This window comes from Saccharomyces mikatae (assembly GCF_947241705.1).
Source record: "Saccharomyces mikatae IFO 1815 strain IFO1815 genome assembly, chromosome: 6".
Taxonomy (NCBI): domain Eukaryota; kingdom Fungi; phylum Ascomycota; class Saccharomycetes; order Saccharomycetales; family Saccharomycetaceae; genus Saccharomyces; species Saccharomyces mikatae.
In genome coordinates, this window is record NC_079261.1 from 419,587 (window position 1) to 432,167 (window position 12,581).

General features: G+C 36.0%; 4 protein-coding genes and 2 non-coding genes across 6 annotated transcripts; all 6 read left to right on the plus strand.

The window, feature by feature from the left end:
* Positions 1–213: 213 nt before the first annotated feature.
* VPS62 (Vps62p) lies at positions 214–1,605 on the plus strand (the record flags this gene model as incomplete). Its single annotated transcript, XM_056222233.1, has 1 exon — positions 214–1,605. The coding sequence occupies one exon, from the start codon at positions 214–216 to the stop codon at positions 1,603–1,605; it is 1,392 nt and encodes a 463-aa protein (XP_056081945.1).
* A 468-nt stretch (positions 1,606–2,073) lies between these two features.
* BTN2 (Btn2p) lies at positions 2,074–3,309 on the plus strand (the record flags this gene model as incomplete). Its single annotated transcript, XM_056222234.1, has 1 exon — positions 2,074–3,309. The coding sequence occupies one exon, from the start codon at positions 2,074–2,076 to the stop codon at positions 3,307–3,309; it is 1,236 nt and encodes a 411-aa protein (XP_056081946.1).
* Positions 3,310–4,535: 1,226 nt separating this feature from the next.
* Smki_6.trna15A lies at positions 4,536–4,608 on the plus strand. The gene has a single exon. It is a non-coding gene; the product is annotated as a tRNA-Ala (tRNA).
* A 794-nt stretch (positions 4,609–5,402) lies between these two features.
* SKN1 (beta-glucan synthesis-associated protein SKN1) lies at positions 5,403–7,721 on the plus strand (the record flags this gene model as incomplete). The annotated part of the gene is made up of 1 exon (XM_056222235.1): positions 5,403–7,721. The coding sequence occupies one exon, from the start codon at positions 5,403–5,405 to the stop codon at positions 7,719–7,721; it is 2,319 nt and encodes a 772-aa protein (XP_056081947.1).
* Positions 7,722–10,784: 3,063 nt separating this feature from the next.
* On the plus strand, positions 10,785–10,856 carry Smki_6.trna16G. Its single transcript has one exon. It is a non-coding gene; the product is annotated as a tRNA-Gly (tRNA).
* Positions 10,857–11,542: 686 nt separating this feature from the next.
* THI4 (thiamine thiazole synthase) lies at positions 11,543–12,523 on the plus strand (the record flags this gene model as incomplete). Its single annotated transcript, XM_056222236.1, has 1 exon — positions 11,543–12,523. One exon carries the CDS (start codon positions 11,543–11,545, stop codon positions 12,521–12,523), a length of 981 nt encoding a protein of 326 aa, XP_056081948.1.
* Positions 12,524–12,581: the final 58 nt, after the last annotated feature.

Below are 12,581 nucleotides of genomic sequence, written 5' to 3' on the forward strand. Positions count from 1 at the left end.
AAACACTTATATACCAGGATATCAAGTAATTATAATGTTTATTTTGTGAATAAAACGGGTAATGCCTATAGGGGTTTTAGTAATTAAGATGCCTTTGATCTTAAAATCTATACGAAAGTATTTTAAAGGCGATATAGTTTAGCAACCTTTTGAGAGATAATTGGCGAAGAAGACTCAAATAGTAGTTTTGATAAAGAATAACTTCTTAGCTTTATGCGAATTTCACAGAATAATCAAAGGCGACGGGAGAAGAGACTGTTCTTCCTCGTCGCATCTTTTGTTACTTTGTTGATACCCTGCCATGCAGTTCTCGTGCCTTGGTTAGACAATGACCCATTTGAAGAAGCGCCCATACTGATGAGAGAAGGTACATGGAGCAAGGGCATGTTTCCGTTGCACCCATCTAAAGTTACCGAGAAGAATAAAAGTTTAAAACGAAAAGGTACTGTGCCGCAATATGTTGTTGATAATAGCCCTCTGCTTCATTTATATAGTGAAGAAAGGTACTGGCCATCTGACGTCAATGATTTTGTAAAGAGGTTTCAGTTACGAGACCATAGTGGAGAAAAAACTATTCATAAACGCTTTCATGATTTAAGTGACTTGCGAGAGTATTATTCGGTAGAATTTGAGAACGGAACGCGGGGTCAAGTATCTAGTGAAGGTACATACATGACAAGTTTAGATGATTTTGATAAAGATCCCGACTGGTTGTTAGGTGAACAACCAGAATATGGTACGGGTCACATAAAGAAAGCACCAGCAGTTCTTTTTGTGGTTGATAAGGGAAATGGTTGGGTAGATGCATTTTGGTTTTACTTCTATCCTTTCAATTGGGGTCCCTATATTATGGGATCTGGGCCATGGGGGAATCACGTTGGAGATTGGGAACATTCTTTAGTACGATTTTATAAAGGAGAACCACAGTATCTATGGATGAGTGCTCATGGAGGTGGTACTGCTTACAAATTCGAAGCTATTGAAAAAATTAAAAGATTGCGTCGTATCGATGGAAAATTGACAAACGAGGTTATCAAAAAGCCATTGATTTTCAGTGCAAGAGGGACACATGCACATTATGCATCAGTCGGTCAACATGCGCACGATGTTCCTTTCTTCTTCATGCCGTTGAGTGACTTTACTGATAGAGGTCCATTGTGGGATCCTTCTTTGAATTTTTATGCTTATACAATTACTGTGGGTGAGAAGGTGACACCTTGTGGTGCTGAAGAAACTAAAATGGGTCTGGAGTGGCTGTCGTTCAAGGGCTCTTGGGGTGATAAACAACTAAAGCCCAGTGATCCCAGACAAAAATGGTGCCCATTTCAATGGAAATATATTGATGGGCCAAGAGGTCCACTATTCAAAAACATGCAAAGAATTTCTTTATGCCAAAGATTTAAATGGTGGAATTTTTGGAAGGGCTGTCCAGCAAGAAGATCTATTAAAAGAGGTGAAGGTTTGGATGCGGAAAAGAATGATCTTGTGGGTGACAATTGTGGTATTTTGTTGTACAATATAAGACCAAAGTGGCTGCGTAGCATGCTTCGTTTTTTGACGTGGAGAGGAAGCGTGTGTTTCATTATGGATTACTTCACAGGGTAATAATTTTATGTGCGCTTTCATTGTCTCAGCATGCCTATAATGTATGTATTGTGAATGTCGTCATATAGCATTATCAGCCGCACTGTTTTTTTGCACTGTTTGCGTCCCGAATGATGCTGGCACAAAACATTTTTTCTAGAATGTTCTAGAAAAACCGCGACTCTCGGTGCAAACTAAAAAATAATGTACAGTTTTTTTTCTTTCTTCTAAATTCTACAATCTTCTGCGACAATCCATTAATAGTCGCAGAGCATGGAAAGATTGAGAATTTCATAGAAGGCTTAAGTTTTGGAATGAATAAGGTGGCAAAATTAATGGGAAGTATCGAATACGGTATATGTATAAAAGCGTCAAAATGACCTCTTTTCTACATCAGCCATAATTCACTGATGTTTTGAAGTACTGTTCATAGAAAAGTATAAACAATAATCAAGAAGAAAATAACTAATAGTCCTTAATCAAATAGCGATGTTTTCCGTATTTAACTCACCATGTATCTTTGAGCAAATGCCATCCTTTAGTCAGCCAACTAGTGCTCATTATTTTGATCGCAGTTCTCCAATGAGCTATTCTCCAGGATTTAAAAGAAGAAAAGCTGTAAAAGCTAAATCAGCGCCATATAAAAGAAATGATAGAAATGATTCACAAACTTTGAAATATGAACTTGAAGAAACACCTACTGGTTGCACATTAAGCCTTTATAAGCATATTTCCTCTGACCTTATCTCAAAGTATGTTAACGAAAAATTGGATGAACTAAGGGAGAGTCATTATAGACCAACTTACCATGTTGTTCAAGATTACTTTGGAAATCAATATTACGTTGAAGATGAAGCCGACGATAATACTTTATTAAGATCTGCATTGGAAGACCTTGATTTCAAAACTTTGGGAAAGAAAATTGCAAGGGACTTGTTTCAAGACTACGAGATAGAATTGAACCATAGAGGTGATGAGTTAAACATATTAAGCAAAAAAGATAATATCTTAAAAGATTTCTATCTAGATCAAGTATTCGAAGATGTTTTTGTAATAAGTTGTGGGGTTAATAACTTAGATGATGACTTCAAAGAAAAATATGCTCTATTGAAGATTGGCTTAGTTAAGCATGAAAAAGAAGATGTTGCATTTAAAGCTAGCCAACCAAAGGTGTCAGTTACTGAATTCGCAAAAGAACAGCCTCAGGTTGACAATAACAACACGTCCGAATCTTCTTCGGAAGAGGAAATGGTGGAAACAAAAGAATCGTTGACTAAAGAAGATCAAATCAAAAAGTGGATCGAAGAGGAAAGGTTGATGCAGGAAGAAACCAGGAAATCAATGGAGAAAAAACTTGCAAAGGAAACAGAAGAAAGGCAAAAGAAAGAAAGACAAAGCAAGTTAAAAGCAAGAAAAGAATCTCTAATGCAAAAACAAAAATCCAAGAAGCTAGAAGCCAAAAAAATGCAAAACTCTAGTCCCTTAACTACTTTAAAGATTGAGGCCAGTAACCAAGAAAATACTGCCAAAGCTGATTTTACAGAAAGTGATGATGAAAGTATAAACAGCGAGTCAGACACGAATTCATATTTCTCTTTGTCAAATAATACATTAAAAAAGCATGCGTCTCCTATATTGGAGGATGTTGAGGATGAAGAAGTTGATAGATACAATGAATCATTAAGCAGATCCCCCAGAGGAAACTCTATTATTGAGGATATGTAATGAGTTTGCCTATTCTCTATATATCTTATTCTTCACAGCGTTAGATAACTAGTTATGCATTTTATATACTACTGTAATTATTGATTTTATGAATCGAAGTTTTGATGTTCAATGGCCTAAACAGCATTTTTTTTTTACTATTTGTTTTTTTGTAAGGTAACCCAAGGCAGTAGTCGGTATCAGCAAAAAAAAACAATTACTGTATTGGATCTGTTGGAATCAAAACCAACTATCGTCTCTCAGATGGTACTCATAATACTCTATACGGTGTGAGAAGATTACGAGAATGATGACAAACAGTTATCAAAGTTAGTGGCAGCTGAAATGCAAGGGTTGATAATTTAATAGGATAATGACTGACAGCGAATGAAACAAAAGAATATATTAACATATCATGTTGTAGAAGTATAGGTTCTCTTTTGCGGGTTCCTATTTCCTAGAGGAGAACTGTTAGTATATTCTACATTCATAATAAAATTATCTCAACCAGAATAAAATTCGAACAGGTATTTAAAAATTCACCTGTTTCAAAAGTTCCTGAACCGTTTGGATAACAAAGTGCTAATATTTCGGGATACCTTGTTAATACTAACATTTGAAGAGTTCTGTTTTCTGTCATGGTTGAAACGGTATAACACAAGTTAGCAGTAACGACTATGTTGTAGATAAAACATTAGCAATTACTTAAAAGGGTAACTGCTAATTGAGATAATAGTGGAGTTTGATGTAATTGTTGGGATTCCATTTTTTTATAAGGCAATAATATTAGGTATGTAGATATACCAGAAGTTCTCCTCGAGGATACAGGAATCCAATAAATGGAATCCGTAATTCTACATAATTCTATAAATACTTTCGTTGTCATTTCATATGTTGTCAGTCACTATCCTATTACATTATCAATCCTTGCGTTTCAGCTTCCACTAATTTAGATGACTATATCTCATCATTTGCGTCATCTTCTAACACCGTATATGATAGTATACTAGTAACGTAAATACTAGTTAGTAGATGATAGTTGATTTATATTACAACACTAATGACACCTGAAACGAACTCAGACGCTCTACTCAAAGCAGTAATAATAGCCAACATATATAAATAGTAGTATTCTAGGAAACTACAATGCAGAACGGATACATAGACATAAGTTTAAGTTTAGATCAGAAGTTCCACTAATACTTGGATAAGTAAAATACTTACGTAGAAATTCTCAATAGAAATACGGGCGTGTGGCGTAGTCGGTAGCGCGCTCCCTTAGCATGGGAGAGGTCTCCGGTTCGATTCCGGACTCGTCCAATTTTTTTTCTATTCCTCATATAAACAGGTTCTATCCGCTTGTTTCTTTTTTTGGAAATGTTTCCTCAAATGGGTAAACGGGTCCCAGTGTTGGGTATGGGTGCTGCGACAAATACGATCTGAGTTGTTTTAAAACGGAAAACAAATGAATGCCTGCCCGAAGTGGAAAAATGGTCAACATTTACCTGAGTGATGAGAAGGCATTGGAGGGCTCGTGCTGACCAAAATTTCTGTGCCGATTACTATATTCCAGAACCAGCATATCATATAAATTTTTGTTCTCATAAGCTTTTGCTCTAGCTGCCGTCACAGTACATGAACATTTCTGTACTGTATTCTTGTCCCTTTTTTTTGCCTACTACATTGCTGCATTCAAACGATATCGCTCTGCGAACCGTTTAAAATTGACTAAAAAAGGGAGACCTGCCCTCTAAGGAGTGAAAATTAGCATTGCCAAAAAAAGTTAAAAGAGGAAGGAAGGAAGAATATTAAATCGGCGTATCCTAATACAACTATCGGTATATTTTGATTGCACAGGGCCTCTTTATATTCTTAGTAGACTAAAAAAATAATAAAATCACCTTCATTAGATTCTACGCAACTGGTAGAAGCTTGAGAGGTTCGATAAAACCATTACAATCGCTAACGCTTATCGTGAGGAATAAATAAGAAAAAACGGTGAACGAGAGAAACCAAACAAGCATATCAAGATTATTGTTTACACTATTTCTGAAACAGTACGGCTGATATTCCAAAAACAATATCAGAAGAAGAACGAAATCAGCTAAAAAAATATGAGTGTGCGAAACCTCACTAACAACCGTGATATCCATAATGAAAACAGTATTGCCGAAAGTGAACACTCCTTTTATTCGTCAAATGAGCAATCAAGGCAGAATTCATCCTCAGAGCCTGCTATTGATCAACACATTAGAGGTAGCAGAAACCCTTTTCTTGGAAGTGAGGAGTTCAATGATGATTATATTATACCCAGTAAAGACGATGAGCGGCAAGAGGCTAATGAATACTCCAGTTCTTCATCAGTAAACTATAATAATGATCCAAATAGTGATACTTCTCTCCTCATCAATGAAAAAAACTCACCTGAACGAAATGGTCGAAGGATGTCTGACTATAAAGGCTATTATGCCAAGAATAATTTAACCTCCACTAATAATTTTAACAATTATAATAACAATGAATATAACAACAATATTATAAGCGGTAGTAACGATAATAGTTTTGCATCACATTTACAACCACCGGACAAAAACTTACCGTCTCATCCCTCTTCAAACAATATGAGTACCTTTTCCAATAATAGCCTAATTAAGTCTCCACCGCCTTTTGACCGGTATCCATTAGTAGGAACAAGGCATATTTCAATGGCGCAGTCTCAATCACAAAACCTTATAAATGAAAAGAAAAGAGCGAACATGACTGGTTCTTCCTCTTCGGCTCATGATTCTTCATTATCATCTACCAATCTATACATGAGTGAACAGGATTTTTCACCTTTTGGCGGTTATCCAGCCTCATTCTTTCCGTTAACTTTAGACGAAAAGGAAGACGACGACTACATTCATAACCCAAATGCTGAGGAAGAAGCAAAGTTAGATAAGAGGAGGTTTGTTGAAGATTTTAAACACATGGATAGAAGATCTTTCCTTGGTCTTTTGGGTATCCTAATTTTATTCATGGCTGGTATATTTATTTTCATTGTTTTACCTGCCATTACATTTTCTGGGGTAGTCTATCACCATGAACATACCCATACAGGAAACTCTGCAGGATTTTCGCATTCAAATACTACGTCCAAGTTATTGACTGAGTATCAATATCCTCAGCTTGCAGCTATTAGGACAGCTTTAGTTGATCCAGATACGCCCGACAGTGCCAAGACAAGGGAAGCAAAAGACGGATCTAAATGGGAATTGGTATTTTCTGACGAATTTAATGCCGAAGGTAGAACATTCTATGATGGTGATGACCAATTCTGGACAGCTCCTGATATTCACTACGATGCTACAAAGGATCTTGAATGGTATTCTCCTGACGCAGTCACAACCACTAATGGTACCTTGAAGCTAAGGATGGATGCGTTTAAAAACCACGACCTTTACTACAGATCTGGTATGGTGCAGAGTTGGAATAAGCTCTGCTTTACAGAAGGTGCTTTAGAAGTTTCCGCGAATCTGCCCAATTATGGTCGCGTTACAGGGCTATGGCCTGGTATGTGGACCATGGGTAACTTGGGTAGACCAGGTTATTTAGCCAGTACTCAAGGTGTGTGGCCTTATTCGTATGAATCGTGTGATGCAGGTATAACACCAAACCAAAGTTCTCCAGATGGTCTTTCTTATTTGCCGGGTCAAAAGTTGAGTGTTTGTACCTGTGATAGTGAAGATCATCCTAATCAAGGAGTTGGGAGAGGTGCACCAGAAATAGATATTTTAGAAGGTGAGGCTGATACGATATTAGGTGTTGGTGTGGCCTCTCAATCTCTACAAATTGCTCCATTTGATATATGGTATATGCCTGATTATGACTTCATCGAAGTTTATAATTTCACCACAACAACAATGAATACATATGCTGGTGGTCCTTTTCAACAAGCTATCTCGGCAATTTCTACTCTAAATATTACTTGGTATCAATTTGGGGAAGAAGCCGGTTATTTCCAAAAGTATGCCATTGAATATCTCAATGATGACGATGATGGATATATTCGCTGGTTTGTAGGAGAAACACCTACTTTTACACTTTATGCTACTTCTTTGCATCCCAATGGTAATATTGACTGGAGAAGAATAAGTAAAGAGCCGATGTCAGCCATCTTAAATTTAGGTATCTCGAACAATTGGGCTTATATTGACTGGCAATATATATTTTTCCCGGTGACAATGTCAATAGATTATGTCAGGTTATACCAGCCGAAGGGTTCTACATCAATTACTTGTGACCCAGACGATTATCCGACATATGATTACATTCAAAGCCACTTAAATGCTTATTATAACGCTAATTTAACAAGTTGGGAGCAAGCTGGGTACACTTTTCCAAAGAATATCCTAACAGGAAGTTGTAGTAGTTCAAAATTCTCACTATCCTGAGCTTGAAACTAATTCTTTAATTGGTTAGAAGCAACCATCAAAGCCTGCTTCTTGGCCCTAAAGACAGACAGTGGTTTGTTCCATGTTAGCACTATGACTGTGGAAAGGGTTCAAAATTTGGGGGACTGGAGTAACCATGCAGATGGTCTTCCTTTGTAATATTACTATTACCGGAGTTTATATGTAGAATACGATTTCCAGGGCTAGGCAGAAAATCTGTTGGTGTCTTATAGCGATATATCGATAGGCTAAAAGATTCTTGGATTCTTTACTGCTAGTTATGTTAAAGTTAATAGTCTAATGAATAGTCGAGGTAGAAGTTGCTGATGAAACATTCGTGCTTTCAGATCATTAATAACATGCACATACTCTATTCTATTCTATTTTAATTACAATTTTTTATGTTAGATTGTGTATTATGTATTAATAATGAGCTTAACTTATTGGTTTATTCTTGAACTGTTGGATATAGTGTTCCATTTATGGTGAAAAATTATGCCTTTACTCTTTATTTGCAGTGTACCGTTATATTTACTTTTTTCTTTACCTTTTGGTATGTTTGTGACTTTTTCATCCGAGTAATTAGAATACTAATGCCTTTCAAACAAAAAAATAGGATCAAGATAATAAATAAGAAAAAAGAACTACTTTTACCTTGCTACTCTTAGTTCTAATCCAAAAGTTTTACAATGCCCTTCTTTGAAAATTTACAAATTATAATACGATCTCCAGCAGATAACAAAATAGACCTGCAATTTTTATCAATCAATCAAAATTAACTATTTTCAAAGTTAAGGCAAGGCTTATACAGTTTCTTTTATTCCACATTAAGTATTGAATACAGCAATGACTAGTCCAATTTTCCGTACAGTACGTTTGGTATTCTTATGGGCGAAAAACCCAACTACTAATTAACTTCTAGTGTTTAGAATTCATAGTATTGTTAGAATTGCTAGAATGTTATCAAATACGGTAGTTAAAAAAAGGAAGATAATAGTTTGAGATGTCCATGACACGATTCGAAACCTCACACAATTTAGTGCAAGCTCAAACTGTTGGAATAAAAATCAACTATCGTCCATCAGCTAGTGGTCATACCACTAGTATATAATCATATACGGTGTTAGAAGATGACATAGGTTATGAGAAGCTGTCATCAAAGTTAGTGGAAGCTAAAACGTAAGAATTGATCATGTAATAGGATAGTGACTGACAACATATGAAATGACAACGAAAGTATTTACAGGATTATGTGGAATTACGGATTCCATTTTTGGATTCCTATATACCTGAGGAGAACTTCTAGTGTACTTTATATACCAAATAATATTGCCTTTATAAACAATGGAATCCCAACAATTGTCTCAAAACTCACGCATCTCTCACAAACACGAGAATTGAAGAGGACATAGGGTAAACGAAAGATCATGGGTAGGACCGAGAAAAAACAACTATGTATTATTGTGAAAAGTGGTTGATTTCTTTTTGTGAATTTCTGAAAATTTTTAAGAAAATTTCTACCATAATCTTTATACCCAATATTAATGACGTATTTGATACAACTCCAAAACAAGCCTTCTTTGAATCCTCAATAATTGATAAGTCAAACCACAAATTTTCTGCTGATGGGGTACTGAAAAAGCAGATTTCCTCATTCTCATTAACTGGATTCAACTGTATGGGCAACTACCATGGAAGAAGTAGAGGATCAAATAAAAAAGTTTGCGACTTGGGCCATTAGCTATTTTCACTTCTGGCATATATAATCGTAAATTAAGTTTTTGTTATTTTGAATAATACTACGACGTAGAGAAAAGTATGTTACAAGAATCATTAACGAGCTGAGCAGGATATTACATAATCCCTTCTCATCTTTGCATTCCTGCTCTCACAAATTTTACGTATTGAGATTAGGAAAACCAATAATCACTTTTCCAGAAGCATGGTGTTTGGGGTAAAAAATCAGTTTCCATTGAGTATTCATTGGGATAACAAAGTATAAAAGGTGAAACTTCTTAACTGCCAAATTAAAGTATATTAAAAGAAAGATTCCTTTTTGTTATAGATGAATTCGTTAAATATTTCCCTTTTTAGAAGAACTATAAATACAATTATCCCATTTGAGCGTCCACAGTGTGAATGGAAAGGGCATATATAAATAAGATACCCTCGTTGTCAAACAAGGAAAGAACACCCCAAATAGTTCAAATAATACTGGAATATACTCTTCCTATTTTACGTTTCTTTAAGCTTTTTTATCCCCTTATTGATATGACACTAGTGGCAGAAGAAAAAATTCGTCTTGAAGCCGAGCTTCAAAAAAAGAGAAACTCTACCTAATAATATGATAGAGTTCTCTTCGTGGAAATAAGAGCTCACGTAAGGGAACCAATTACTCTACATAATAATTTATTCACTTCTTCTGTTTTATACATTGTTATTCATTCATCCCATTATACGATCAATTTTGTGTTTCAGCTTCCATTAATTTCGATGACAGCTTCTCATAACCTATGTCATCTTCTAACACTGTATATGATTATATACTAGTGGTATGACTACTAGCTGATGGACGATAGTTCTAGGAATAAGTGATTACTACTCTACATTTTTCGGTATAAATTGGTGTAGTTGATGACGAACATTTTTTAACATGATAGTAATAATGTTGGGTAAATGAATACAAACATTCTTATGGCGATATCAATTAAATTGGAGTAGGGAAATTCTAATAGTAGAGTTTACCGCAGTAGTGAGATAAAGATCTATTAATTGTCCAGAACTTAGTATATAAGAAGATGAGTTATCACCAAATTCTTATCATCAACACTCTGATTTATGTCTGAACCTTTGGGTTTAATATAACCAATCAGCGTGTGTTTTATATACCTCTCTTATATATATTAAGAAAAGAACGATTTATTCTTAATTATTACAACTTAATAAACCACTAATTATCAACTATAGTTCATTTTCATTCCAACACCAAAATCGTATATATTAGGATTGTCAAGACATCCCGGTATTACCAGAGCCCGTAACACAACATACATAACAATTAAGGGGCGGTTAGTGTAGTGGTTATCATCCCACCCTTCCAAGGTGGGGACACGGGTTCGATTCTCGTACCGCTCATACTTTTGAATTTTCTTTTACTTACGCAAAAAGTAGTTGAGAGAAAACCTTTTCTTTTTCATATAACTTAACACCCTAATGGTTATGGGGGTACGGGCAAAAGTTTCACGAAGTTGGCGATTTTTTTTAGCTCTAATTTGACTGGCCTTTCTGGACCCCCACGTGAAGCTTCATTGAATTTTTTTTTCCGGCGGAAGATAATTCTGACACTTTCTTTTGACATGTATCTTTTCAAAACACCAGTCCTTAGTCGCAATTTTCGCTAAGAGTATCTCCAAACTGTTTCGGAGTGGCAGCGTCTTAGAAATCAGCCCGCTTTCCCGAAGTTCTTTGCTCTTACAAGACGCCACATCCTTTAATGTCATTTTCAGAATCAAATTCTCCTTAATATTTTTTCATGTCTAGAAAATACATAAATGATGGCTAACTGTTTAGTAATCCCCCACAATAACTAGAAAACCTATTCTGTTAGTTACCAAGTTCAATCATGGGTGTTTCTTTTAAGATTGTTAATAGAAATGAAATAAGAAAACCGAATTTTTTGTTTCGATTCGTAAAGATATATCTGAATGTATAAATAAAAGAATAATTTGTATAGTAATTTATCAGTAAAATTGTCTTACCTTCATTTTTGTATTATTTATAGATAAAAAAACCATAGCCAAAAAGGTCAATTAAATTCCAAAATGTCCGCTACTTCTACCGCTACTTCTACTACTGCCTCTCAATTGCATTTGAACTCTACCCCAGTTACTCATTGCTTATCTGACATCGTTAAGAATGAAGACTGGTCCGACTTCAAATTTGCTCCTATCCGTGAGTCCACTGTCTCCCGTGCTATGACTTCTCGTTATTTCAAGGACCTTGACAAGTTTGCAGTCTCTGACGTTATTATTGTCGGTGCTGGCTCCTCAGGTTTATCTGCTGCCTACGTCATTGCCAAGAACAGACCAGACTTGAAGGTTTGTATCATCGAAAGTTCAGTTGCACCAGGTGGTGGAAGTTGGTTAGGTGGCCAATTATTCAGTGCCATGGTTATGAGAAAGCCAGCTCATTTATTCCTACAAGAATTGGAAATTCCTTATGAAGATGAGGGTGACTATGTTGTCGTTAAGCATGCTGCCTTGTTCATCTCTACCGTTCTTTCAAAGGTTTTGCAACTACCAAATGTTAAACTATTCAACGCTACCTGTGTTGAAGATTTGGTTACCAGACCACCAACCGAAAAAGGCGAGGTTACCGTTGCTGGTGTTGTCACTAACTGGACATTAGTTACCCAAGCTCACGGTACTCAATGTTGCATGGACCCCAATGTTATCGAATTGGCTGGTTACAAGAATGACGGTACTCGTGACTTAAGTCAAAAACATGGTGTCATCTTATCCACCACTGGTCATGATGGTCCATTCGGTGCTTTCTGTGCCAAGAGAATTGTCGACATTGATCAAAACCAAAAGTTGGGTGGTATGAAAGGTTTAGACATGAATCATGCCGAACACGACGTTGTTATCCACTCTGGTGCATACTCCGGTGTTGACAACATGTACTTTGCCGGTATGGAAGTTGCTGAACTAGATGGATTAAACCGTATGGGTCCAACATTCGGGGCTATGGCTTTGAGTGGTGTTCACGCTGCCGAACAAATCTTGAAGCACTTTGCTGCTTAGTCTTTTTAAACAGGTACGCTTTTATGATTTATACAGTTTGTATACTTGCTATCTATAT